General features: G+C 52.9%; 2 protein-coding genes across 4 annotated transcripts; both read left to right on the top strand.

The window, feature by feature from the left end:
• Nucleotides 1-179: 179 nt before the first annotated feature.
• On the top strand, nt 180-4,549 carry ATRAID (all-trans retinoic acid induced differentiation factor; the record flags this gene model as incomplete). Of its 3 annotated transcripts, none has more annotated exons than XM_082852388.1 (7): nt 180-291; nt 974-1,095; nt 2,900-2,971; nt 3,205-3,276; nt 3,378-3,499; nt 3,823-3,920; nt 4,146-4,540. In XM_082852388.1, the coding sequence occupies 7 exons, from the start codon at nt 193-195 to the stop codon at nt 4,248-4,250; spliced, it is 690 nt and encodes a 229-aa protein (XP_082708514.1). In that variant the 3' UTR covers nt 4,251-4,540. The 3 variants fall into 3 exon arrangements, with proteins under 3 accessions (XP_082708514.1, XP_082708515.1, XP_082708516.1); XM_082852389.1 differs by having other exon boundaries at nt 186-291; nt 974-1,028; nt 4,146-4,549; XM_082852390.1 differs by lacking the exon at nt 180-291 and adding an exon at nt 743-850 and having other exon boundaries at nt 4,146-4,548.
• A 152-nt stretch (nt 4,550-4,701) lies between these two features.
• CAD (carbamoyl-phosphate synthetase 2, aspartate transcarbamylase, and dihydroorotase) lies at nt 4,702-27,212 on the top strand. Its single transcript, XM_082852387.1, has 44 exons — nt 4,702-4,926; nt 5,165-5,304; nt 7,482-7,611; nt 8,481-8,623; nt 8,798-8,939; nt 9,126-9,297; nt 9,504-9,689; nt 9,861-9,973; nt 10,295-10,440; nt 10,698-10,829; nt 11,210-11,443; nt 11,569-11,790; nt 11,990-12,178; nt 12,412-12,536; nt 12,717-12,847; nt 15,527-15,639; nt 15,883-16,127; nt 16,344-16,590; nt 16,957-17,055; nt 17,236-17,460; nt 17,547-17,729; nt 17,953-18,171; nt 18,444-18,611; nt 19,224-19,406; nt 19,526-19,630; nt 20,063-20,302; nt 20,532-20,613; nt 20,914-21,080; nt 21,246-21,410; nt 21,553-21,684; nt 21,906-22,107; nt 22,483-22,673; nt 22,768-22,908; nt 23,120-23,221; nt 23,601-23,697; nt 24,325-24,369; nt 24,477-24,646; nt 24,757-24,831; nt 25,353-25,565; nt 25,771-25,896; nt 26,095-26,250; nt 26,336-26,437; nt 26,620-26,714; nt 26,828-27,212. Exons 1-44 carry the CDS (start codon nt 4,845-4,847, stop codon nt 26,928-26,930), a joined length of 6,678 nt encoding a protein of 2,225 aa, XP_082708513.1. The 5' UTR covers nt 4,702-4,844; the 3' UTR covers nt 26,931-27,212.
• The last annotated feature ends 729 nt before the right edge of the window (nt 27,213-27,941 follow it).

Genomic DNA, 27,941 nt, shown 5'->3' on the forward strand with positions numbered 1-27,941 from the left:
GAGGACTGGGGCACATAGAGAAGAGCGCTGACCTCCGCGACTAGCAGCGTCCCCTAGCCCTCCCCGGACCGACGGGCCCAACGGACTAGCCTGGCAGACTAGGCCACGCCCCGGCGAGGGCGTGACACGGTGGGAGGCGGGGCCACACGCGCAAGTCTCGCGATCAGCCAAGAAGGACAGAGGGAGCGGAAAATGGCCCTTCGCGGGCTCGACAGTCCTTTGACCGTGGTGCCCTGGGCTGCAGCCCTACTCCTCGTTCTGAGCGTGGAAAGGGCTTTGGCGCTACCCGAGGTACTGAAGCAAATTAAAGGTTGGGTTGAAACAGAGTTGTTTGCCGGCCCTCGGCTCTCCCCACTCCTCTGCTTCCGCGCAGCCCCGATTTCGTCCCTGGGGCCTCCCTAGACGTAGCCCATACAGCTCCCACTCCGAGTACTCAGGCCGCTGTCTCGCAGCGCCTTCTCCTTGCCGACGTCCAAAGACCTTCTAAATTTGACCTCCTTGCACCTTAAAATCGTTGAATAACTTTAAGTCGTTCTTTCTACAAACGAGACCTCTGGCCATTCTGCAAGCTTAACAGCGTACGAATGCCGTATATCGTGCGTTGGCAGGACTGTACTTTCTGTAATGCTTGATGAGTTCTTTGTGTACCTGCAGTCCTTTTACACCCGCCAAATCGGGGCTGGCAGATTGAGAAGTCATTGGAGAGGGCATAATATGTATGTCCGAATAGTGATTCTCAAAGATGAGGTCCTTCCCTGGACAAGATCTGGTACAGAAATTCTCTGGTGCGCTGTTTTGGCGCCTGGTTCCAAGGGGAAGAAATGCGTCTTCTAGTAAACCTGACATAAAGGTAGGACACGTCCATGCCCTGTGTTAGAGGATTTCTGGAGAGTGTACTGGCAGTTAACTTTTGATCCTTGTTTGTTTCTTGGCTTTTCTTTCTGGAGTCCTAATAGTTTTCTTTCTTCTGCAGATATGCATCCAGTGTCCAGGGAGTGTGCAAAATTTGTCAGAAGTGGCTCTTTATTGTAAGCAGACATCAGACCTAATGCTGCACGCCCGCTGCTGCCTGAATAGGAAGGGCACCATCCTGGGGTGAGGGAGGAGAAGACATCCCTGGATACTGGAAAAGAGTTCCCAAACCAAATTCTTCAAGGCTTGCCTGATTGGCTTTTGAGATAAATATTCGTGCCTGTTTTGGAGGCATCTAAACCATGAGTCTCAGACTTTTTAATCTGTTATAGCATTTTTGGCTAAGTAAACAACCCTGTGGTTCTTCCTGGTTGAAATGCATAAAAGTCATAATTTTTAGCATTTTTTTAAGCTTGTTTCTTTTGTTTATTGTCAACTCTTTGGCTTATTTACTGTGTGTCTGCATGAAATGACTCCTTTGGCCTGAAGGACACTATGGAATATGGTTTTCTTCCCCTTCTCATTAATTCATGTTTGTCTTTGATGCAAATTTCTCTTCTTGTCCCCTTATGCAGATTAGTCTCTGCATTGTTTTCCTCTTACACTCTTGAGAATCCACCTCTTATGGCTTCAACCATTATGCAGGTGTCTCCCAAAACTAGATCTCTTTTAGTTTCCTTTGACCTCTCTCCAAGCTCCAGATACATGTGGGTACCTCTAGGTTCCTGTTAAACATTTCCTCTTTCAGAGCACCCTCACTTCAGACTCAAAATGTCTCATGTCTTGCTTCCATTCTTCTCTTTCCCTCATCTGCCTAAATACTTCTTTATATTAAACTTTATGAAAACCAATTTTTTTCCCTTATTACTCTCTGGCTTTAAAATTAGACTTATAATTGTCTGTTGTCCTAGGATAAAGTTCAAACCAGAAACTACCATAGACTGGCCCAACCCACCTTTTCAGCATTACTTTCAATTATTTGTCCACCCAAACCCTTCATGAGGGTCTGGCAGCAGCCAGACTCTCCTACCTCCAAAAGCATTCCGCCTTTCTTTCTTTGTTCAAACCTCTCTCTTTACCTAAAATTGCCTTCCTCCACCAAATTAAAACATATCTATCCTTTAATTCCAACATCTTTTGTGAATGTTTCCTACTACTAAAAACCAGAGTAATATCTTTTTATTTTTTTATTTCCTCTAATTCTTAGTGTCTGTACCACTCAAATTAATTTTATATACTGTTCATATTTTAATTTAATGTTGTTTTTATTTTTGGTGATGGTCTTGTTCCCCTACTACATTGTAAGCCACTTGCAAGCTAAGATACTGAATGTTATTTTTAATTCTCCGAAATTTTGCAGTTCGTAGGCACTCAGTAAATATTTGTAGAATAAAGGAACAGACAGCAATAGATACGGAATAAAAAATAGTGTGGCATGGACCTTAATATCCAGTAGTTTACATCCATCCAATCTGTGGTAGGAAATGCACTTGGAAAAAACTTTCATTTATGTGACTTGAATTTTTTTCCCATATGATGGCCTTTTGTGGATCTGAGAATCATAATATTACAATGTGAGTGAGTTTCACTAATCCTGACAAGAAACAAATTTCTTTCAATATATGCACAGATGCATAGATATACTGATAAGAACGGTACTGTCCGGTGGAACTTTCTGCCACAATGAAAATGTTCTGTATCGGTACCTTCCAATACAGTAGCCACTAACCACCTTAGTGGTTACTGAACACTTGAAATGTGGCTAGTGCAAATGAAAGACTGAATTTTTTAAATTTAAATTAAGTAGCTGCATGTTGCTAGTGGTGTCTTAATTGGACAATGCAGGATTAAAACATCTACCAGAGTACCTAGATTGTGGCCCCGACACAGCTGTGTTCAATTAATATTAGCTGATAAGGGGGTTGTATTAGCTTACCTTGGATGAAGGGGAGAGACACACAGTTTTGCTGATTACCTATTTCCTCAGGCTGGATCTCCAGAACTGCTCTCTGAAGGACCCCGGTCCATACTTTCCTCAGGCACATACTGCTATCATCATGTAAGTCGTTAATTATCCTTCCCAAAAGGTGATTATGGCAAAGGGTTAATGGGAAAGTCTTTGAGGATGGACTCCTAAAAGGATGTTTAAATATTGTCTACATTTGGACAACTCAGAATGAGAACTGGATTACCAGTCCAGAAACACACTGGATTACCAGTCACACACATTCATGTGTGAATGGAAGTAAGGTGTTTTCCTAGAGCACAGTGCTAACAGTGTGTGCTTTGCAGAGACCTGCAGGCAAACTCCCTCCAGGGTGACTTGGCCAACACCTTCCGTGGCTTTACCCAGCTCCAGACTCTGTGAGTAAGGGGTGTGGGGTGTGGGAGAGAACCAAAGAGAGGCAGTGCTGTGAACTCAGCAACTTCAGGCTGCATATTATGACTGCCTGTGTTGTGTTCAGGATACTGCCACAAGATGTCAACTGTCCTGGAGGTATTAATGCTTGGAAAACTATCACTTCTTATATAAACAACCAAACCTGCCAAGAACAAAGGAACCTTTGCAACAGCACTGGGGACCCAGGTATGTTGTCTCACCTCCACCCCTCCAGAAACTGCCCTTCCTCTCTTGTATTCTCCGATTTAGATCAGAAAGACAGTAAAGTTGCTTAAGTGCCTTTTGTTTGGGTTTCTGAAGCTTTAACCCCTCGGAGAGAAAAGGTCTTAACCTTTTGTTAATATTTTTAAAATAATTTTATGATGATGATGACAATGTTCTGATTATCTGTAATCTTTCCTCACTACCTTTGACCTAGAAACAGTTGAGAGAATCTAAGTTGAAGGAGATATTTGGGAAACATACCTAATGAAATCCAGTGATGTTCTCTGTTTTTCTCTGGCTCCCAGAAATGTGTCCTGAGAATGGATCTTGTGCACCTGATGGTCCAGGTCGCTTGCAGTGTGTTTGTGCTGAAGGCTTCCATGGCTACAAGTGTATGCGCCAGGTGAGGAATTAGGTCTTCTAATTAGGGATAAGAGAAATGCATAGAGTAAGTACCTCTCTGAAAGAAGAGCCATAAGACCAGGAGCTGATGCAAATCACCTAGAGAAGGAAACTATAAGAGAATTGCCCTGGGTGAGGGGACAGGTATGCTAGGAAAGAACTGGGTGTTAGGTTGTAAGCCCTTGGTGTAACCCTGTGTGAAGTTTTTTTGGTCTGTTATTCACAGGGCTCCTTCTCACTGCTCATGTTCTTTGGTATTCTGGGATCCACCACATTATCCATCTCCACCCTCCTTTGGGGGACTCAACGTCGAAAAGCCAAGGCTTCATGAACCACATAGGTCTTCCTACTGACTAAAGATCATCCCCATCATAGTCCAGCCAGGGAGATTTGCTTCCTAGACATCATTGGTCAGCGGATCCTCCCTCCCAAGGCAGAGGCCGCCGTCGGAAGGAGGATGGAAATTTGCACAACCCTGGGTGTTGTAGACCCAGTCCAGGAGTGGACTAGTACCGGTTCCCATTTGTGCTGTTGACCATAATAAACAGTTTTTCTTTTTTTCCTTTTTCGTCTCTTGGTTGGCGTGGTAAAGGATACTTTGGGAGAGCGGGCTTTCTCAGGTATCCCATCGCTTCGCGCAGGGTAGAGTAGAGGAGGTGACCCAACCCTTTCGCTGCCCTGGCCCCGCCCCTCACGTTCCTGGCCCCGCCCCTCACGCCGCCAGCTGCCCGCGCCGCCGCAGTTTGCCGCCGCCTAGAGCGCCTGGGCTCCTGCGCGGTCCACGCCGCCCTTGATCCAGACACCGGCGCGGCTAGCCACGTGGATCGAATCCGGGCGCGCCGTCCTCACGTGGTTCTAGCATCCGCTGGGGCTTGCTGCGTTTCCCGCTTCTCTGTAATCACCCCGGCTTCTGAGCTCCGCTCCCATGGCGGCCCTGGTGTTGGAGGACGGGTCGGTCCTGCGGGGCCAGCCCTTTGGGGCCGCTGTGTCGACTGCCGGGGAAGTGGGTAAGCAAGTCCGGGCTGGCTGCCGACCTCATCCCACTCTCTGCTGCCCCTCTCTGCCCAGCCTGCCCTACCCAGACCCCGCCATTTTCCCGCCTGCACACCCCCTCCCCCGCCATTCCCCAGCCCGGCCCCTTTTATCCCTGACGGTCAGGGCAGCCTCCACTGGGGCATTATCCTCGCTCGGGGCAGTGCTCCGAAGATGCCCTGCCTAAGCCCCAGCTCTGCCTCTTTCTTGCAGTGTTTCAAACCGGTATGGTCGGCTACCCCGAGGCCCTCACTGACCCTTCCTACAAAGCACAGATCTTAGTGCTGACATATCCTCTGATTGGTAACTACGGCATTCCCCCAGATGAAGTGGATGAGTTCGGACTCAGCAAGGTAGCCACATCCAATGCTTTCTCTACATTCCTTTTCAAATCAGTAATTGTTAACTGTTAGTGAAGACACTGACATTCCGCTAGGCATTCTGGAGAAAGCAGGTACACACTAAAGTGATAGACAAGCACTCTGCAGGGTTTGTTAGGTAACACCTTGAGAAGCACAGAGTGCTGGAGGCGAAGGCGAAGAGTCTGGGCTCTAGTAAGGAACCAGTGAAAATTTTTTAGCAGCAGAGAGATGTGATGGGAGCAGTGCTTTAAGAGTGCGTAAATTAATGGGAAAGAGATTGGAAACTAGGGTCACACCCTTCTCAGTGATGGTGGGTCACAGTTCACCTACCAGACCAATGAAGTTGATTATCATCTAAACCTGCTTTCCTTACCTTGCCTCATTCTTTACCACTTTTCAGTAGAGTTCTTACAGTATGTAGATAAGAAACTCAGTTTCCTTCTCAGTGAGGTTTCTCCTATTCCTCCTTGTCTGGAATTTGGAAACTAAGTTGCCCTCTGAGAGTTCAAGTAATAAAAAAAAAAAAAAAAATCAACACAAGTTAATTGTAGAGCAGCCATAGCCTCTGGTGCAGTATTCCTCAAAACTCACTTTGTCCTAATTCTAGGGTTACTGAGCCTTTAATTCTTAATATGCTTTCCCTGTCACCCTGACACTTGGAAAAGGAAACTCTAGGAAAGAGAAGTGCTTGGTATTCCTGGAAGAACCATTCCTCATCACATAAATTCACTGCATTCTGTGTAAATTCACTGCATTCTAGCTTATAATGCACTATCTTGGTTAATTGACCTAAGTCTTCAGCTTTGTCAACTCTAGATACATGTCAAAGTTGAGTTTATACACTTGCAAAATTGAGGCCCTGACAACCAAGGTGAGTAAGGCCTCCTGGAGCCACCAGCCCACCACGGATGCTTCTGCAGCACATATGCTATAAATGCACTTGTCCATGTGCAGACACCTAGCCATGGAGGGTCCTGCCAAACTAGCCTTCAGATCCCATTCATCTTTCTTTAAACCTTCCACCACTAAGCAGATGTAGTTTAAATATGCCACTTTCTCCTAGATAAACAATCTGTTTCTCTACTTAGTTATTATAAGCTTATCTATCGAGTAGCAAATTTACATTACCTTTTTTCTTTTAATTTTTTTTAAAATTTATTTTATTTTCGACTGTGTTGGGTCTTCGTTGTTGCATGCAGGCTTTCTCTAGTTGCGGCGAGCGGGGGCTACTCTTCATTGCGGTGCACAGGCTTCTCATTGTGGTGGCTTCTCTTGTTGCGGAGCACGGGCTCTAGGCGCTCGGGCTTCAGTAGTTGTGGCTCACGGGCTTAGTTGCTCCGCGACATGTGGGATCTTCCCAGACCAGGGATCGAATCCTTGTCCCCTGCATTGGCAGGCGGATTCTTAACCACTGCGCCACCAGGGAAGCCGTACATTACCTTTTTTTTTAAAGATAATCCCTTACGAAGTGGGGGGTGGGGGTGGGGTGGGGGTATAATGCCTAGTATTGCACCCTGAAGCTTTGTTTTTATTTAGTAAGGTATTGTGCCCCTGCCTGTTCTACACTATGTTTTTATCACACCCTGTGATTATGATATTGTTTTATCTACGTTACTTTGTTATTTTCTGGTTCCCTAGGTAGCAAATTAACATTCTGAAGACAGGACCTTGTCTTTTTTTATGCTCATGCTCCTCCCCCAACATCTGTTATAGTGCCTGGCACCAGGTGGGCCCTCAGTAAACGCTGACTACTATCATGTGTCAGGTACCTTGCTCTTGAGTTCATAGTTCGCTGATGAAGACATCTGGACACATTTGTAATACAATGGAAATAGCAAGTCAAGTAGAAACAAAGTGAACTTAGGTGAGCTCTAAGGAGGAGACACAAGCTGCAGTGGGTGAGAATGGGGGTGACTTCATGGAAAAGGGGATAGAAGAAAAGGAAGGGAAAAGGAAAATGTCATTTCAATTACTAATCAGGCACCCCAGGCCCACGTGTTCAGTGTTTCATGCGGAGGACAGCATTGCTGATAAAAGGCAAAAGCATGAGGTGCTTGGCATGTTAAAGGAACGACAGGTCATTGAGTGTGGCTGGAGTACAGGGTCCATGGCCCTGCAGGAAGGTGTGTGGCCCTGGGCTCCTCACAGTCTCCTCCTCCCATCGACAGTGGTTTGAATCCTCGGGGATCCACGTGGCAGGACTGGTGGTAGGAGAGTGCTGCCCCACACCCAGCCACTGGAGCGCCACCTGTACCCTGCATGAGTGGCTGCAACAGCGTGGCATACCCGGCCTACAAGGTATGGTGCAAGCACAGGGGTGTCTGAGTGGAGCACAGATACCCAGATGGAAAGAATCAAGGACTCTGTGGACTCTTGGGACTTGAGTCCAAGATTGTGATACAGTGTACCTGATTCCAAAGCTTTAGACTGGGGACTGGAGCTGGGGGAAGGAACTGAGCTCTCACTCAGATGGAAAATTTCAAACATGCAAAAGGAGAGAATAGGATAATGAACCCCCAGCTTCATCAACTCAGGGCTAAACTTATTTCATCACCACTACCACAACTCCCAGATTATTTTGAAGCAAATCTCAGACATAATATCATTTCACCCACAGAGAGTTCAATAGCTGTGAAAAAAAAAACCCTTGTAAAAACATGATCACAGTAACATTACGGTAACCTTTTAAAAATTAACAGTAATTCCTTAATATCAAATATACAAGGAATGTTTAAAATTTCTCCAACTTTCTGATTTTTTTAAAACTTTGTTTATTTGAATCTGGGTCTACGCAAGGTCTGTACATTGCACTTGGTTGATAATCTTTACTCTTTGGGCCTTGTAACCTATTTGACACAAACCATTGATTTTCCTTTAGAATACCCCACAGTCTGCATTTTATTGATTACATTCCTGTATTATCATTTAGCGTGTTCTTTTGTCCCTTGGTATTATTTTCTGTAAACAGATCTGGAGTGGTGGTTCAATTCATATGTGATATTTGGGGGCAAGAGTACTTCATGGTAGGGTACTTCCAACAGGATAGCCCGGGATTTTTGATGCCCATGGAACAGTCACAGTGTGTGACTCAGGCTCTGAAATGGAAGTCTGACGTCATGCGTGACTGCGTTGGGGGAGTGATCTCTCAGAGTCTGCTGTTTGGGCAGGAGTGGACACTCGGGAGCTGACTAAGAAGTTGCGAGAGCAAGGGTCTCTGCTGGGAAAGCTGGTCCAGGATGGGACGGAGCCTTCAACCCTGCCGTTCTTGGACCCCAATGCCCGCGCCCTGGTGCCGGAGGTCTCCATTAAGGTACAGAGGTAGAGTGGGAGAGTATCCCAGACTAAGCACAGTAGTTATATTCTGCCCATACTGAGGGGTGAACACTTGAGGGAGAACCAAAAGAGGCCTCCAAGGTAGGGATTGTTGTGTGTGCACATTATACCTACTAATCACAGCTGTCAACCATCGCCCTTTATTCCTCAGGTCCCACGGGTATTCAATTCAGGGGGCACCCCTCGGATCCTTGCTTTGGACTGTGGCCTCAAGTATAATCAGATCCGATGCTTGTGCCAGCGTGGGGCAGAGGTCACTGTGGTACCCTGGGACCACGCATTAGACAGTCAGGGTGAGTAGCTTAGGTCTGTACAAGGTGACAGACAAACAGCATGGGTGGAAGGTCTGGCCCTCGGTCCAGTTGCTGAAAGTCAACATGAGCTGCAGGGAAGAAGGTGGAGATAAGGGCTTTTGCTCTAGTGGTGTTTCTCTCTAGTTGAACCACGGGTTTTGACATCATCTTTTCTGCCCACTCCAGAGTATGAGGGTCTCTTTCTGAGTAATGGCCCTGGCGACCCCGCCTCCTATCCCAGCGTGGTATCCACACTGAGCCGTGTCTTATCTGAACCGAACCCCCGACCTGTCTTTGGGATCTGCCTGGGACACCAGCTGTTGGCCTTAGCCATTGGGGCCAAGACTTACAAGATGAGGTGGGACTTGTGGGGAGAGGAAGTGCCCACACCTCTGACATGATGAGGTGTGGGGAGTCTTGGGACTGGGAGTAGAGTTGGTGTTCATTAGTGTTGAAATAGGAGTGCGGGTTGTTGAGAATCGTGAGATCAGCAAGAGCTGGGTTTGGTACAGTAGTGAAGGGAGGGTGAAAGGGGCCTGTGACTCAGTACGTTTCCATCTCCAGATATGGGAACCGAGGCCATAACCAGCCATGCTTGCTGGTGGGCTCTGGGCGCTGCTTTCTAACATCCCAGAACCATGGGTTTGCTGTGGAAACAGACTCACTGCCAGCAGGCTGGCTTCCTCTTTTCACCAACGCCAACGATCACTCCAATGAAGGCATTGTACATGAGAGCCTGCCCTTCTTCAGGTGAGCCTGGGTGGTTCTGGCATGATGACTGGATCTGTACGGCTTTGAAGCCCACTGGGACTTGAAGATCAAAAAGTAAAGTGCAGCAGTGGCCCCCGTCACCTTTCCCACTACCTACCTCCAAGGCTGCCGATGATGCTGGCAATTTTCGTGATCCACTCTCTTCAACAGTGTCCAGTTTCACCCAGAGCACCACGCTGGCCCTTCAGATATGGAACTTCTTTTTGATATATTTCTGGACACTGTGAAAGAAGCCACCACCAGGAACCCTGGGGGCCAGACAGGTAAGCACTTGAGTAGAACTGGGTTGTGGATCTAAGAATGGGCTCCAGGAGAGGCATAAGATGGACCTGTCTCGGGAAACTGATAGGTGTTTGGGAGGTTAGGCGGGAGGGCTGGAAGGCAGTCAGGCCAAGATGATTCATGTATGCTTCTTCTATTCAAAGGAACCCAGAATCACAAGTCCTGGCTTCTTCTGGTCCTGCCTCTGCCACTCGTTAGAGGCATGACTTGTTCTTGATTCTTCTGTAAAGTGAGGGGTTAGTCTAGATGACCTCTCAGTCTCATTCAGCTCTAACACTCTATGACTTTCTTTGCCTCCATAGTTCGAGAGCGGCTGGCTGAGCGCCTCTGTCTCCGTGGGATTCCCACCCCAGGCTCTGGGCTTCCACCACCACGAAAGGTTCTGATTCTGGGCTCAGGGGGCCTCTCCATTGGCCAAGCCGGAGAGTTTGACTACTCAGGCTCTCAGGTAAAGCACGTGCGTCCCTGACCCTCTGGGTGTGTGGCCCTCAGGAGCAGACAGGGCTGAGGCATGAGCATTAGTTGTAGGGAGGAAGTGACCCAGGAGATCTGGGGAATGTGCAGAAAGGTGAGGTGGTGAGGAACAGAAGTGGGTTTTTAGGGACTGAGAGTCCAGGGAGGGGAGAAGAGGAAGAGAAATACTGGTCTAAGACTGAAAATCTTGCTTCTGCATTCAAGGCCGATATGCCCTTTTTGTCCCCCTAGGCGATCAAGGCCCTGAAGGAGGAGAACATCCAGACGTTGCTGATCAACCCCAACATTGCCACTGTGCAGACCTCCCAGGGGCTGGCTGACAAGGTCTATTTCCTCCCAATAACGCCTCACTACGTAACCCAGGTATGACTCGGGTGAGGCTAGACTGAGGAGGGGACCCACGTGGGCAGGGGGATCCTGTGTCACTCTGGGTTTTTCCAACTTCTTTTTTTTCTTTTTCTTTCTTTTTTTTTTTTTTTTTGCGGTACGCGGGCCTCTCACTGTTGTGGCCTCTCCCGTTGCGGAGCACAGGCTCCAGACACGCAGGCTCAGCAGCCATGGCTCACGGGCCCAACTGCTCCGCGGCATCTGGGATCTTCCCGCACCGGGGCACGAACCTGCGTCCCCTGCATCGGCAGGCAGACTCTCAACCACTGCGCCACTAGGGAAGCCCTTTCCAACTTCTTTGATCCACTCCCTAACCCCAGGGTCTTAATGCCTATTATTCCTCTCTCCTCCCTCAGGTGATACGTAATGAGCGCCCAGATGGCGTGTTACTGACTTTTGGGGGCCAAACAGCTCTGAACTGTGGTGTGGAGCTGACCAAGGCTGGGGTGCTCGCTCGGTATGGGGTCCGGGTCCTGGGCACACCCGTGGAGACCATTGAGCTGACTGAGGATCGGCGCGCCTTCGCCTCCAGGATGGCCGAGATCGGAGAGCACGTGGCCCCCAGTGAGGCAGCAAACTCTCTTGAGCAGGTTCGGGGCATGGTTGGGGTGGACAGGTGTTGTTTCCTTGACATCGTATTCTCTCTGGGTCCAGGAGCCCTCCGCGCAGCACGCAGTCAAGGCCTGATCCGTTTGTCCATCTCTGCTCTTTGCAGGCCCAGGCAGCTGCCGAGAGACTGGGGTACCCCGTGCTGGTGCGCGCAGCCTTTGCCCTGGGGGGCCTGGGCTCTGGCTTTGCCTCTAACAAAGAGGAGCTGTCTGCTCTCGTGGCCCCGGCTTTTGCCCATACCAGCCAAGTGCTGGTAGACAAGTCCCTGAAAGGATGGAAGGAGATTGAGTATGAGGTGGTGAGAGACACCTATGGCAACTGTGTCACGGTGAGTGACGGAGGAGGGGCATAGCATCAGGCAGTATGAGCCCTTGTAAGAGCCGGGGTCCAGCTGATATCTTTGAGAGGTCGATGTCCCTCAGACCCAGGATGGGTGCGTCTCCAGAGGCAACAGGACCCTGGGATGCAGCCTCCTACCTCTCCTGACTCCCTTTGGCAGTGACCACTCTGGGACTCTCCCTTCACAGGTGTGTAACATGGAGAACCTAGATCCACTGGGCATCCACACTGGGGAGTCCATAGTGGTGGCTCCAAGCCAGACGCTGAATGACAGGGAGTACCAGCTACTGCGGCAGACGGCCATCAAGGTGACTCAGCACCTTGGAATTGTGGGGGAGTGCAACGTGCAGTATGCCTTGAATCCTGAGTCTGAGCAGGTGAGAATCTAGGCCGTGGGGCTGATACTGTAGCTGTTGGACCGCCTTCCATAATTTTGGGGCCTCTACGCCAAGAGGCCCTTTAACCCTACAGACCCTGGAGTAGAAGCTGGGATTATCTTTGGTAGGGTCGGAGGATGCTGCTTTATTTTCCTGCCTTTCTGAGACCTTTCCTAGGCAGGCCTTCTGAGCCAGTTATCTGGTAACTCTTTCTCTGTTCTCTCTCTTTGCAGTATTACATCATTGAAGTGAATGCCAGGCTCTCTCGCAGCTCCGCCCTGGCCAGTAAGGCCACGGGCTATCCACTGGCCTACGTGGCAGCCAAGCTGGCTTTGGGCATCCCTCTACCCGAACTCAGGTACAAGGGTTGGGGAGAGATCAGGGAGGAAAGGTGGTGGGGAGCTAAAAAAAACATGTATGGGACAGGGAACGTGGAAAGGACGTTGGCCTGGATGTGTGGGATGGAGAGAACTATCTGGAAGCTCACCATTTACATCTCCTGCTCTGTCCTCTGGCACCCTCACCCGATGGCTCCCAGGAACTCGGTGACAGGGGGAACAGCAGCCTTTGAACCCAGTCTGGATTATTGTGTGGTGAAGATTCCTCGCTGGGACCTCAGCAAGTTCCTCCGTGTCAGCACAAAGATTGGGAGCTGCATGAAGAGTGTTGGTGAGAGACACACCCCAGGAGCCCCCTCCCCAGATCACCTCATGGGGTCCCACATGTCCCAAGGACCTAGAATGTCATAGAGTCAGTTCCCTGGCATGATCTTTCAGCTCCTATATGAGCAGCTTCTTGGGAACACGGTTTCTCAGAACTAATATTTCCAACTAAGATAGCAGTCCTCCTCAGGGGCGGGAATCAAAGGCATCTGGAAATCTGTCCGAATACACATGCTACCTCCACTCCCCAGATGGCATGTCAAAAATCTTGGGATGGGGTGATAGCCATTGGACTCTCTCATTTCTCTCATGTTACGCATGAGTAAGCAGGTCCCACAGAAGGAAAGTGTGTGCCTGAGTAAAGGGCGGAGCCAAGAACTGAAAACTAGATCAGTTGCTAGTTGCTTATGTTCCTCTGTTTACAGTACGTTGCCTGTCATGGGTGAGACCAGTTCCATGAAACTCCACGCACAGCACTTCATGGCATTTTGCCCATGGCCTCGTCACTAGGCTGTTAATACAGTGACAGTTTGTTCTCCACGCTTGTTTAAATACTGATTGCTTCAGGGAAACGACGACTGCTGTTTTCCTATGAACACTTCTAAGGCCAAGTCAGCGCAGTGGCAGCCACGCTGAGCGTATCTCCTTCTCTGGGCACTTCCTGCCATGGTCACTAAATGAAATGTTTTTTAATACAATGTCTAAGATCAGAGCAGGACATCAGACACCTTTTCATAAAAACAGGGACACTTAGTAATGAATAGTGAACGGGCATGATGGTCAGCCTCCAAGCAGTGGAGAGCATGCTGGGATTGAGTTAGTTTGCTTCCTTATACTGACCCTTTAAATTGCCTTGGTTTGTCCTGCAAAGCATTTCCATTAAAACAAGCATGTGCATGTACCAAAGTGCCACCAGCTAAGGGTAAGAGCATTTTGCTGTGTTCCAGATTTTCCATTAAGAGCAATAGTAGCCTTTAAACACGTAAGTCTAAGCTCAGATATGATCTCAGAATGTTTAGAAATCTTACAGGACTGCCAAGTTGTTCCTTCTGGAGATGAATTTCTGTTAACGTAAAAATTATAATAAACATGGGAATGAAGCCATAAATTGTGGCTAAAAGAAGTGGATTGAAAATAGGACAATCAAAAATTGATTCCTAGATGAGACATTTAAGTATCTTACATCTATTTGAGTGTTCTTGGAGTGTGATCTGCCATGGTCACTTTTTGTAACTTTTATTATACAAGTAAGATACATGAATCATTGAGAAATTAGAAAAGATAGTTTAACCAAAGAAGAGTCATCACCTGTAATCTTGTCATACAGAGATTAATTTGGGGATATGTGTGATTCCAGGATTTTTCTAGGCCTGCGTGTATTAGTGCATTGGGTTTTTCTTTTACCCAGGATAAAAACTTTTGTAATATAACCACATTACAAAGGAATTGAGCAAAATCACTCATCCACTTACTTAACATTACTGGTACCACCTTGATGTTTTTAAAATTTTTTTAAAGAAACAAATGTTAGGATTGTAAACAGAAAAATACATTTGGTAAGGAATATTTGAAGACCCTAGGGTAAATTGTCAGAGGACATGAACAGAACTTTATAGAATGTGAAATCAATAAGCAGGGCTGGGGGGTGGGGGAAGTTCCCTCTTTTTAGTAGTTATAAATCTAGTTAAAATGAGATAATTATTTTTGCTTATTAGCAAAAACTGTTTTAAATGATTATACACACTTCTTAGAAGATTGGTTAAATTTATACTTCGTATTGTAAAGCGCAAACTTCTATAAAACCACTAATACTTACCAAGGGCCAGAAGATTTATCTTACCTATTGCCCATGCACTTCTGGAAATCTATCCTAAGGAGATAACCTAAAGCACAGAAAACATCACAGCCTCGCTTAGAATGATGAACACGTCAAAACTAAATGTCTTACAGTAAGTGAGCAGTTACATTATGGTAAATCATACAGGAGTTAAACTGCTGGTAATAAAGTGACATAGAATGTGGGAACAAGCTTACCATGAGGGAAAAAGCAGGATAGAAGTTGTATGTGTACTATAATCATATATAAAACATATTTGAAAAAAGTCCAGGAGGAAGTACTCTAAAGTGATAGCTGTAAATGTGATTAGCTCTGGATGGATTTATAGAGTAATGGGATCATCTTCCTGTTACCAGACTTTTAAAAAGTTTTAAAGGGTAAGCCAGATCCCAGATGGTATCATCACAATATGAATAAAGCAAACCGAATAACGATAACCCAACAGGGGTGGGTGGGGCCTCTGTGATACAACTGCAACATGTTCCAGTATCCACATGCCCGTTGTAGGCATTTTAGTTTCATTTCACTAATAAACACAAAACATGAAAATGGTAGGGAGAAGAGGTGCAAGTGTAAGATTCTCAATGAAACACCATAAATCCCACCACCGTGGGACTTGACTGTAAACTACAGACATTCTGGGGACTTCCCTGGCCATCCAGGGGTTAAGACTCCAAGCTTCCACTGCAGGGGGTGCGGGTTCGATCCCTGGTTGGGCAACTAAGATCCTGCAGGCCACAAGCTGAGGCCAAAAAAAAAAAAAAAAAAAAAAACTACAGACATTCTGGGCAGCACGCCCCCAGCTGCCTCTGCCCTCTGGCCCTCAGTGCTCACATGGTATCCCTCCAGGTGAGGTCATGGGCATTGGGCGTTCTTTTGAGGAAGCTTTCCAGAAGGCTTTGCGCATGGTGGATGAGAACTGCGTGGGCTTTGATCACACAGTCAAGCCCGTCAGTGACATGGTAAGCGGCTCCCCTTCCCCTGGCAGTACCCTCGGGACGGACCCTGCTTCTCTCTGTCCCCAGCCCCGAGCTTGCTACCAGTAGTACTAGCAGCAGTCACTGGCGGACCTTTGCTGTGTTTTCACTTTGCTGAGAATTCGGTGACTTCATTTCTCATTTTTCATTATTCTGCGGACGTATCACTAGATTTGTTTCTACAGATGGGGAAGCGGAGGCTTAGCTTGTCTGCCCTCTCCCCGTTAGGAGCTGGAGACTCCAACAGACAAGCGCATCTTTGTGGTGGCAGCTGCCCTGTGGGCTGGCTACTCGGTGGATCGCCTGTACGAACTTACCCGCATCGACCGCTGGTTTTTGCACCGAATGAAGCGGATCGTAGCACACACCCAGCTGCTGGAGCAACACCGTGGACAGTCTCTGCCCCTACCCCTGCTGCAGCAGGCCAAGCGCCTCGGCTTCTCAGACAAGCAGATTGCCCTCGCAGTTCTCAGGTCAGGGATGGCGGGGAGGGCCTCGGGCTGAGAAGTGCCGGGCAGAGAACCTTTGTACCAGTGAGGGGCCCTCGGAGGGGAGGGTGTGGGGAGCTTTGGAGACCTCTGACCTTCATCCCTGGGAATTTTCCTCTCTGATCCCTACCTGGGATCTCCGCCCTCCACTTGGTCCATACCCCACTCCCAGGGCCTATGTTTCTGACCCTTCTTCTTCAGCACAGAGCTGGCTGTTCGCAAGCTGCGTCAGGAACTGGGGATCTGCCCAGCGGTGAAGCAGATTGACACAGTTGCAGCTGAATGGCCAGCCCAGACAAATTACTTGTACCTGACATACTGGGGCACCACCCATGACCTCAGCTTTCGAACGCCTCATGTCCTGGTCCTGGGCTCTGGCGTCTACCGTATCGGCTCCAGCGTCGAGTTTGACTGGTGTGCTGTGGGCTGCATCCAGCAGCTCCGAAAGGTCCAAGAGCTAGTCTTTCCTATGGTTTTCTCTGCTGTTCTAATCAGCTTTGGCAGCTGCCTTCCACCCACACTCAACCCTGGCACTCTCTAGTCATTGCTGCACCTTAACGTCTATCACAGGGCTTTGGGTTGGGGGGGTCCCCTTAAGCCGTCCTGTGCCTCACATGTGGTTCCTCTCCAGAACTCTGTATCTGCTTTTCCGCTAGCTTCATTGCTGGTCTGACTTCCCTCCCAAGGCAGCCGTCCTGTACAGCAGTTTCAGAGACAGCTGAGGCGGTGCTCTCTGGAGTGCTGCTTTGGCTTTACTCTCTCGGTGCTCTTCTTCCCATCTGATTGCTGAATGTCATTCCCCTCGCTGTCGCAGATGGGGTATAAAACCATCATGGTGAACTACAACCCAGAAACAGTCAGCACCGACTATGACATGTGTGACCGACTCTACTTCGATGAGATCTCTTTTGAGGTGAGACGGGTGAAGGCTGCCCGTTAGCCTGGGAGGCCAGTCAAGTAGGAGTAGCTGACGGACCTAAGACTCTTTAGAACTTGTGGGGTTTGAGGGTGAAGGCTGAAGAGCAGAGAACAAGAAGACTCAGACCCCTGACCCTGCCTGCTGCCGCCACCTGTTTCTCCTCCTGCACCGTAGGTGGTGATGGACATCTATGAGCTAGAGAACCCCGAAGGCGTGATCCTGTCCATGGGCGGGCAGCTGCCCAACAACATGGCCATGGCTTTGCATCGGCAACAGTGCCGGGTGCTGGGCACCTCCCCTGAAGCCATCGACTCGGCTGAGAACCGTTTTAAGTTCTCCCGGCTCCTGGACACCATTGGTATCAGCCAGCCTCAGTGGAGGGAGCTCAGTGACCTAGAGGTGGGCTGGGGCCTGGTGGGGGGCTGGAGGCTGGATGACGTCACGGGTGAGTGTGAGCAACCCAGCTAAGCTCCCTTTGCCCTTAGTCTGCCCGCCAGTTCTGCCAGACTGTGGGGTACCCCTGTGTCGTGCGCCCCTCCTATGTGCTAAGTGGTGCTGCTATGAATGTGGCTTACACCGATGGGGACCTGGAGCGCTTCCTGAGCAGTGCGGCAGCTGTCTCCAAGGAGCACCCCGTGGTCATCTCCAAGTTCATCCAGGAGGCCAAGGTGGGAGGCTGCAGACAGGTCTCTGCAGGCAGGCTCCCAGCCTCAGAGGCGCTCCCCTCTCTGGTCCTACAGAAGTTTGTAGGCACAGGGGGCTGGATAGGACGGGTTGTGCCAGGGCTCTTAAAGGAAGGGAAGCTTCCTGCAGGGGCGAGCGGGAGAAGAAGATGGCCCTTGCTCTACATCACATTGCCCTGCACGCCGCCCACCCCCCACCACCCACTAGGAGATTGATGTGGACGCTGTGGCCTGTGATGGTGTGGTGGCAGCCATCGCCATCTCCGAGCACGTGGAGAACGCAGGTGTGCATTCAGGTGATGCCACGCTGGTGACCCCGCCGCAGGACATCACTGCCAAAACCCTGGAGCGGATCAAAGCCATCGTGCACGCCGTGGGCCAGGAGCTGCAGGTCACAGGACCCTTCAATCTGCAGCTCATTGCCAAGGTAGTAAGAGGGGCTAAAGGCAGGGACCAGAGGTCCGTGGCGCCTCCTTGTTCTGTGCCGGCCCTGGCGCCAGGGAGCCCTCATCGGGGGAGGAAAGCCTGAGGGGCGGGTCACAACTCGAGCCCACAGTATTGTCAGGGTTTCTAATAGTCACCCTGCCCCCTGTCCCGGGTTGGTGACCCACAGACGATGAGTGGGGGGAAGAGCCAAGGTCCCTGGGATGGTGTCACAAGCCCACCTGTGGAAGGCCTGACCAGTCCCTCTCTGCCCAGGACGACCAGCTGAAAGTCATTGAGTGCAACGTGCGTGTCTCCCGCTCCTTCCCCTTCGTCTCCAAGACCCTGGGTGTGGACCTAGTAGCCTTGGCCACGCGGGTCATCATGGGGGAAGAAGTGGAGCCTGTGGGGCTCATGACTGGCTCTGGAGTCGTGGGGGTAAAGGTAAGGAGGATTGAAGCCCGAGGTTGTCAGTCAGCGGGGAGGCAAATAGTGGAGGGAGTTCATCTCCTGCACAAGCTATATGTCAGTCGACGTATAAACCAAGCACCTCCTGTGGGCAAGGCCTTCCTGGGCCGTCAGGGCAATAAGATGGTCTTTGTCTCTTAGGAACTTCCACTCTAGTGATGGGAGGCAAGAGAAGTCGGGTCCAAAAACAGCTTGTTTCTAGAACAGTGTGCGATAAACCTGCATAGTAGAGATAAAAACAAAATGCTAAAGGAGGTGCGACTTCCAGAGAGGGTGGTGACCCTCAAGAAGGCTCAAGAAAAGAAGTGGTATTTGGAATGAGCCTTGGAGGACGGTCAGGATGTGAGATTTGAGATTGGCCAAGCTTGTTGAGGAAGTGTTCCGAGGCCAGGAAGTAGCCTCGTGGAGACCGAGGGGAGCCCGAGCATGTTTGGGAAGCAGCCGATGATTGGTGGGTTCACGTGGAGCCGCACAGGGAAGGCTCACCCCGCTGTCTGGAGGAGGCCGAGAGAGGGGATTGAGGCCCCCCCACTGGTGCAGGATGTGGGCCCATCACGCCTGGGCCTCACTCACCTCCTGCTCTCTCAGGTGCCCCAGTTCTCGTTCTCCCGCCTGGCGGGTGCTGATGTGGTGCTGGGTGTGGAGATGACCAGTACCGGGGAAGTGGCTGGCTTCGGGGAGAGCCGCTGTGAGGCCTACCTCAAGGCCATGCTAAGCACTGGCTTTAAGATCCCCAAGAAGAACATCTTGCTGACCATTGGCAGCTATAAGGTACAGAATCCGGGGGGTGCCTGAAGATGGGGGGACAGATGGCCTTGGCTCCCTGGGCCAGGGCTGACCTTGAAGTGGAAGACGGGAGAAACACAGCCTCATCCTCCTTCTTGGTTCAGAACAAAAGTGAGCTGCTCCCAACTGTGCGACTGCTGGAGAGCCTGGGCTACAGCCTCTACGCCAGTCTGGGCACTGCTGACTTCTATACAGAGCACGGTGTCAAGGTATGGGCTGCTCCTGCCCTACACACTGCCCACTCTCCAAGGGTGTGAGAGCACCCAGGAATTCTCTCCCTGTTCCCCTGCTTTTCTTGTCATTGTATAAATTATATATTCCACGTAGAGCAGTAGAACATACAGAGAAGCAAAGAGAAAAAAAGAATTCCCTCGTGACCTCCCCACCATTGTTAACATTTTGGCATGTGTCCTTCCAGAATTTTATCTTTCTGTGTGAAGTGTGGGCTCATACCGCAGAGTCCTTGGTAACCATAGCGTAGATGCCTTTCTTGTCAAGAAAAATGCTTTGCCTGTAGCAAAGAGAGGTAGCCTGGTCCCCATCCTCCTCATGGGCTCCCGGGCCACCTCTCCTCCCTTCCGGTTGGCCTTCCCGGCCCCTGCCAGGCTCGGGTTGGCCCCGACCTTGTCTCTGGGCCACAGGTAACGGCTGTGGACTGGCACTTTGAAGAAGCAGTGGATGGAGAGTGTCCACCACAGCGAAGTATCCTGGAGCAGCTCGCTGAGAAGAACTTCGAGCTAGTGATTAACCTGTCCATGCGCGGGGCCGGGGGCCGGCGTCTCTCTTCCTTTGTCACCAAGGGCTACCGCACCCGGCGCCTGGCCGCTGACTTCTCCGTGCCCCTCATCATCGATATCAAGTGCACCAAACTGTTTGTGGAGGTAACTGACACCTGGGTGCCGGGAAGGGGGCAGCCAGTGTCAGTGGGGGAAGAGGGAGAAGTGAGCGTGCCCTGTACGAAACAGCTATGCTAGTGATCAAGTTTTGTGGCTGCAGAGAGAGAAGATGGGTATAGAGAGGCCGAAGCCTGGTTTATGGGAAAACCCAATCCCTCTCTGCACCTCCCAGGCTGCCCTTAAGTCAAAGCTGACCGTGGTTTCCACTTTGCAGGCCCTAGGACAGATTGGGCCAGCCCCTCCTTTGAAGGTGCATGTTGACTGCATGACCTCCCAGAAGCTCGTGCGGGTACCTGGTAAGTGCATCTCTTGAGAGAACCTGGCTTCTGGACGCTGGTAGAAGCTTGCATGGACCCTGGGTGCAGCACAGGATGGCCGTGGGGCCCACTCTGCCCTGGAGTGTACAGAGTGGGGAGGGCCCAGAATCTGCCTCACTCGAAGCTCTTTTACTCCTCCATCCACGATGCCCTTGACCAACCTCACCACCTCTCACTTGTATCCGTCGCTGCTTATTTTCCTGCCACCCCAGTTCACCTCCTTGATGCCCTTCGTGTCTCGGAATCTTCCTCTAATCTGCTGCCTCCGTGTTCTCCCAGGATTGATTGATGTCCACGTGCACCTGCGGGAACCAGGGGGGACACACAAGGAGGACTTCGCTTCAGGCACAGCGGCTGCCCTGGCCGGGGGCATCACCATGGTGTGTGCCATGCCTAATACCCGGCCCCCCATCATCGATGCCCCTGCTCTGGCCCTGGCACAGAAGGTGAGCCCTTGTTCTCCTGCTTCCTGGTGACCCCCATGCCCCCACCAGCCTCCCCCACCTCCCTGAACCCTGCTCCCTCTGCCCCTCCCCAGGGGCCCAGGCCACGCATGGGTGCCGAGCTGGCACCGGTGCTGAGGGGCCTAATCTCAAATGCACCCTCTCCAGCTGGCAGAGGCCGGCGCCCGCTGTGACTATGCCTTGTTCCTCGGAGCTTCGTCGGAAAACGCAGGGACCCTGGGTGCTGTGGCTGGGTCTGCTGCAGGGCTGAAGCTCTACCTCAACGAGACCTTCTCTGAGCTGCGGCTGGACAGTGTGGCCCAGTGGATGGAGGTAGGGGTGGGCAGGTGGGAGGAGGCAGCCAACCAGTACCTCCTGGCTTGAGGGCCCCGCACAGTGGGCTGGCAGCAGTGAGTCAGGAGCTCCGTGAGGGCTTGGGCTCTGCACGGTCCTGGAATGTTCTTCCTGCCCCCAGCACTTCGAGACGTGGCCGTCCCACCTCCCCATTGTGGCCCACGCAGAGCGTCAGAGTGTCGCCGCCGTCCTCATGGTGGCCCAGCTGACCCAGCGCTCGGTGCACATCTGTCACGTGGCGCGGAAGGAAGAGGTGAGAGCCCAGCACAGGTGCCCCTGTTGCTTTCCCAGTAACTCCAGGTGATCAGGGTAGTCCTTGGGGGCAGGAGAGGGGCAGGGCACGAGCAGGGGCGCCTGGAGCCCGTACCCAGCACATCTGCCCCATGACTTTCCGAGAGGGGAGGTGGGCTGCGGGGACTTTGCAGGGTGGGGCCTGGAGGGAGGCCTCCTCGAGGTCTCCCTGCTCTCCCCCAGATCCTGCTGATTAAAGCCGCAAAGGCACGGGGGCTGCCGGTGACCTGTGAGGTGGCGCCCCACCATCTGTTCCTGAGCCGCGATGACCTGGAGCGTCTGGGGCCCGGGAAGGGGGAGGTTCGGCCTGAGCTTGGCTCCCGGCAGGATGTGGAAGCCCTATGGGAGAACATGGCCGTCATCGACTGCTTTGCCTCCGACCATGGTGAGAGGGCCCAGGCCGAGCCCCCTCTGCCCGGGCGGGCTCGTGCTCCATCCTCACGGGCAAGGACCTCGGGTTCCATGAAGATTGGGCCTTGATCTGGGTAGGATCCCAGCCTCTAATACAGTTCTTGGTCTGTCATAGGTGCTTGATAAATATTTACTGGAAGAACGAATGAGCAAATGAGTAAACTGTAAATGAGAGAATGTGGGTGAAAGGGGTGGGCCCCCAAAGATGACAGCAGTCCCAGTTTCCCTACCTTCTGATTCCCAGAAAAAATTAGCATCGGGGTTGGTAGTGAGGCACCATCTTGGTGGCGTGCGTGACCTCTCGTGTGTGGAGGCGATCGGTTCCGAGGGTCATGCTCTCTTCTCCCAGCCCCCCACGCCGTGGACGAGAAGTGTGGGCCCCAGCCACCCCCCGGCTTCCCGGGGCTGGAGACCATGCTGCCCCTACTGCTGACGGCAGTGAGCGAGGGCCGGCTCAGCCTGGATGACCTGCTGCAGCGACTGCACCACAACCCCCGGCGCATCTTCCACCTGCCGCCCCAGGAGGACACCTATGTGGAGGTGTGGGGTTGAAGGCCGGGGGGCGGGGGCTCCCCAGCCCTGGGAGCCGTTCCACGCCGCAGCCCGTGCCTGGCATAACCCGTGACTCTGACAGGTGGATCTGGAGCATGAATGGACGGTCCCCAACCACATGCCCTTCTCCAAGGCCCACTGGACACCCTTTGAAGGGCAGAAGGTGAAGGGCACCGTCCGCCGTGTGGTCCTGCGAGGAGAGGTTGCCTATATTGACGGGCAGGTATGTGTGTGGCCCATGCTCAGGCCGGTCGTGACCCGCTCGTGCTATATTCTCCTCCCACCCCAGCACATCTCTGTGGTCCCACTACCCATCCAACTGCCCTGGGTGCGGGTGGGTGCAGGTCCCCAGGGCATTTTTTTCTTCTCGCTGGCTTCCACCCCTTTAGGACCCCAGTCTGGCTCACTTGCCCACCCCTGCCTTCTGTCCGCAGGTGCTGGTGCCGCCGGGCTACGGACAGGATGTACGCAAGTGGCCACAGGGGGCTGTTCCCCAGCTCACGCCCTCGGCCCCCGCCGCCAGTGAGCTAAACACGGTATGCGCGCTGCTTTGGGCTGAGGGGCGGGGTTGGGGGTACAGTCAGGCGTGGGGCTGGCAGCATTGGTGGTTCGGGGCAGTGGAACGTTCGTCACTTAACACTTAATATCCTCACCACCTATCCCCTCTACTGCAAAACATAGAATTAACTCTCAGTTTAGGAGTCTTCCCACAGGAAACACACCCCATTATTAACCCAAGCAGAGAGACGTCTTGGAGAGGCCAGTGGGCCCGCGCCTGTTGAGGGCAGCCCAGTGGGAGGCGGGGCTGAGGGGACATGATGGAGGTAGAATCCTAGCGGACAGGGAGCAGTTTGGCTTTTCTTGAGGGATTGAATTTGAGGAGGGTCAGGTCAGTACCCAGTGTTGTCTCTCCAGACCCCAGAGAGGCCCCGCCGGGGCATCCCAGCGCTTCCCGATGGCCGCTTCCACCTGCCGCCCCGAATCCACCGAGCCTCTGACCCAGGTTTGCCAGGTAAGAGGAAGGTCCTATGACGTGGAGGGTGGGGCCACCTGGACTTAGAGACGTGTCCAGATGGGCTCCTCTCCCCCGCATTGTCCCAGGTGGGCTGAGGTTGGGGACTTTGTGGCCTAGGAACTGTCCCAGCGCCCCCCAGCACCTCACCTCTGTCCACTTACCTTGTCCTTCCTGCTGCCCTCATCTGACCTGCTGTGCCCGCCTTTGCCTAAATCAGCCCGCCCAGCTTGAGGGAGGCATCCCACAGCTTCTTCTCACAGGCCCTTTTTTGTTGTGGGCAGCTGTGTTCCTCCGCCTGGGAGCTGGGATCCCATGGGGCAGCAGAGCGTGGGGTAAATCCAGGTTGTTGGTTGGTGTGAGCCTGGCCGTTCTCCCTGCCTAGGAGCCTTTTGCCAACTGGGAGGGTTCCGGGAGGGCACCACTGATCACACACAACAGCCCCTGTGGGAAATCACGTGTCCATGCCCAGAGCTGCCGGTCCTTCCTGCCCTCACCTAACCTGCTGTAGCTACTGTGGTGTGAGTTGGTTTAACACAGACACTGTGGTCCGGAGTCCTGGGGAAGCGGGGGCTCTTCACACACCTCAGCCACAGGCTTACATCTGTCCTGTTGCCCTCTTTGTAGCTGAGGAGCCAAAGGAGAAGACCTCCCGGAAGGCAGCTGAGCCAGGTGAGAGACGCCCCGGAACACGCGCTCACCTTGGGGACCTCTCTGATCTGGCCTGGGTAGGAGGAACCCTCTGACCAGCCTCTTCCGCCCCGTCCCTCACTCTGCAGAGCTGATGGGAACCCTTGACGGCACCTGCTACCCTCCACCACCAGTACCTAGACAGGCATCGCCCCAGAACCTGGGGACCCCTGGCCTGCTGCACCCCCAGACCTCACCCCTGCTGCACTCATTAGTGGGCCAACATATCCTGTCTGTCCAGCAGTTCACCAAGGATCAGGTGCCTGGGGGAGGGAGGAGGGGAACACCCAGAGCTTTGAGGACCTGGAGAGTCGGGGCTAGGGCCCCTGGGGGCCACCGCCTTTCCAGCTGACTTGGGATCTTTCTTAGATGTCTCACCTGTTCAACGTGGCACACACGCTGCGCATGATGGTGCAGAAGGAGCGGAGCCTCGACATCCTCAAGGTCAGGGTCAGGGCTGTGGGCTGGGGATCCAGGCCCGTGTCCGCAGGGCTGTGCGGTGGTCAGTGGGGTCTCCCTCCCCTGCCATAGGTCCCCTGGTGTGAGTCCACACCCTCCATAGGTAAGCCCTACTCTGGGAGGTCCTGCTCCTGTAGGCCGCCCCCGTGCTTGCCCTCCTCCGATCGGTATTCAGCTGACTTGCGAGGCCCTGAGCACCAGCACACAGGCCCGCTAATCTGGTCACTTGATTGGTGCTGGTGTATTCGTGGGAGTGAAGTCTAGGGTATTTCCTTCTCTCCCAGAGAATGAATGTCTCGTTCAGACTCTTAACAATGGCTTTTTGGAGGCAGACCTTTAGCTCAGAGTGACACTATGGTGGAAATGTCAAGGCTACAACAGGTCCTGGGAAGGTTTGGGGGACAGGGTTCTAGCACCCCTCTTGCGTAAGTTGGGGAGGCAGGCATCAGCCCACGCGCTCCCCAAGGTGAATACGTGTGTGCACACATGACTCCCGCCTCCCCCAGGGGAAGGTGATGGCCTCCATGTTCTACGAGGTGAGCACGCGGACCAGCAGCTCCTTTGCAGCGGCCATGGCCCGGCTGGGGGGCGCCGTGCTCAGCTTCTCAGAAGCCACGTCCTCCGTCCAGAAGGGTGAATCCCTGGCTGACTCGGTGCAGACCATGAGCTGCTACGCCGACGTCGTGGTGCTGCGGCACCCCCAGCCCGGAGCGGTGGAGGTGAGGCCGGCCTGTGTGCCGGGGCAGGATTGATTTGGCTGGACCCAGGGACACGAGGGCCCTCCTGCCCACACTTCCTGTGACTGCAGGTCTCAGTCGGGCCAGATGGGTGCGGGGACCCCAGGAGGAGTGGGACTGCGGCAGGGAGTAGGGGTCCCTGAGACGCAGAAGACAGGATTCTCCTTCCTCGTCCCCGTGTTCACAGCTGGCAGCCAAGCACTGCCGGAGGCCAGTGATCAATGCCGGGGATGGGGTCGGAGAGCATCCCACCCAGGCCTTGCTGGACATCTTCACCATCCGGGAGGAGCTTGGGACGGTCAACGGCATGACGGTGAGGGTGGTGGTAGGGGTTGGAGGCCTGCCTGGTGATGGTCTGGAGAGGGGGACCGTGGGGAGGTGGTTTCTGCCTTTCAGCGCATGTTGCGCGCATTCTGAGGTCTACGTTCTGGTTCTGAGGCCGAGAGCTTTAAAATGGGGGTGCGGGTGTGCTCAGTCTGGGGGCCCTCTTGGTGACCGGCTTCCTCCCCAGATCACAATGGTTGGGGACCTGAAGCACGGACGCACGGTGCATTCACTGGCCTGCCTGCTCACCCAGTATCGCGTCAGCCTGCGCTACGTGGCGCCTCCCAGCCTGCGCATGCCCCCCGACGTGCGGGCTTTCGTGGCGTCCCGCGGCACCAAGCAGGTCAGGCCCTGGGAGCCCGTGGGGGACCTGGGCTGGGCGGTCAGTGCCGGCACCACACTCACCCTGGCCGGGCCTCACCCTCCAGGAGGAATTTGAGAGCATCGAGGAGGCGCTGCCCGACACCGACGTGCTCTACATGACTCGCATCCAGAAGGAGCGCTTCGGGTCTAGCCAGGAGTATGAAGCTGTGAGCACGAGGGCTGAGGAGAAGCCAGGGCTGGAGCTGCTGGGCATCCAGACTGGCAGCCGGGAAAGCTGGGTCCCTCGCTTGCGACAACTGAGTGCGAGGACGGGGGGTGGAACCCAGGCTCGTGGGCTCGTAGCCGCCCCTGCCCGGCCGTGCTCATGGGGCCCCTCTCTGCCTCGCAGTGCTTCGGCCAGTTCATCCTCACTCCCCACATCATGACCCGGGCCAAGAAGAAGATGGTGGTGATGCACCCCATGCCCCGAGTCAATGAGATAAGGTGACGTGGCGTGAAAATTGAGGATGTGCTTGGGGGCGGGGGTCTGGCTCTGGGAGTGCACTCAGTCCGTTCAGGCTGTCTTGGGCACATGGTAACTCTTCCTTCTCTTGCAGTGTGGAGGTGGACTCGGACCCCCGAGCAGCCTACTTCCGGCAGGCGGAGAATGGCATGTACATCCGCATGGCTCTGTTAGCCACCGTGCTCGGCCGCTTCTAGGGCCCGACCCCTCAGCCTCTTCTCAGGCCCAGCTGCTGGGCATGGAATCCGGTGCCCTCCACGGAGGCAGCACACTTAGTAGATGCTCTCGGGCATCCAGATAGGTCATGTGCTCATACGCACACACATGTGGACCACGCTTCAGACGCTGGACTGGACTGGAGCTGTCTAGCATGGGGGTGGGGCCTCTGACGCTGGGGCTCAGTCGGCCCCGTCTCCCTTATTGCACCTGAAATCTGTACTGTTACTTTTCCACTGACTTAGTAAAACAGCTGAGCTGCCTCTGGTTCTCGCTTCCTTGCATGTATCCTGGCTTCAGCAGAGGATGTTAAGTGTAACAGGCAGAGCTTTCTTCTAGAAAACGAGAATAGTTTCCCAAATACAAGAGCAGCCTTGCCGGGCAGGCTCATGTTCTGGCCAGGGGAGCAGCCAGTCCCCCATTTTCAGAGTGGTGGCTCTTTGGGGTTCTGGGCAGGAACATGCCATTCTCTTGGTGCTCTCCGTGGCCCGCACTACACTGATAGGTGTCCAGCCCTCCTTCCTCAATTCAGGTGCATGAGTCGTGGTGAAGGGAGGGCTGAGCATCTGCATCCTGCTAGCGGTGTTCGTTATCCCGTAGGCCTTTTCTCTCCTCTGGTTAATCCTCTCCTCAGTGGCTGAGGTGGCCACTGCATCCTCAAAACCTCGCTCGGAGTTCTCCGGCTGCCAGTACTGGGAGGAGCCCCTCCTACCTACTATCCCTGGGAGCCTGCCTCACTGGACTTCTCAGCCTGGACTAGGGTAAGGGCGGCTGAGGAGCACTTCCGCTTGGGAACCCTGGGCTGGGGGCTGAGGTGGAGTAGCTCAGGTATCTGCACGCTAGTGCTTCTGTGGATCCTTCAAAGTGTGTGAGCTCTTCCATTTCATGAACTTTAGCAGCGTTACATTTCTGGATCCAGCAGGCTAACTTACACCCTCTGGGTACAAAGCACCATGTGCGGTGGGAGTATAAGGATGAGCAAGGTAATTCTC

Source organism: Leucopleurus acutus (assembly GCF_964270905.1).
Source record: "Leucopleurus acutus genome assembly, chromosome: 12".
Classification (NCBI taxonomy): Eukaryota; Metazoa; Chordata; class Mammalia; order Artiodactyla; family Delphinidae; genus Leucopleurus; species Leucopleurus acutus.

Coding starts and splice junctions, on each gene's coding strand:
- CAD (XM_082852387.1), top strand. CDS start 4,845: ATGGCGGCCCTGGTGTTGGAGGACGGGTCGGTCCTGCGGGGCCAGCCC. Junction 8,624..8,797: donor TGCCGGAGGTCTCCATTAAG/GTACAGAGGTAG, acceptor TTTATTCCTCAG/GTCCCACGGGTATTCAATTC. Junction 19,407..19,525: donor TGACCATTGGCAGCTATAAG/GTACAGAATCCG, acceptor TTCTTGGTTCAG/AACAAAAGTGAGCTGCTCCC.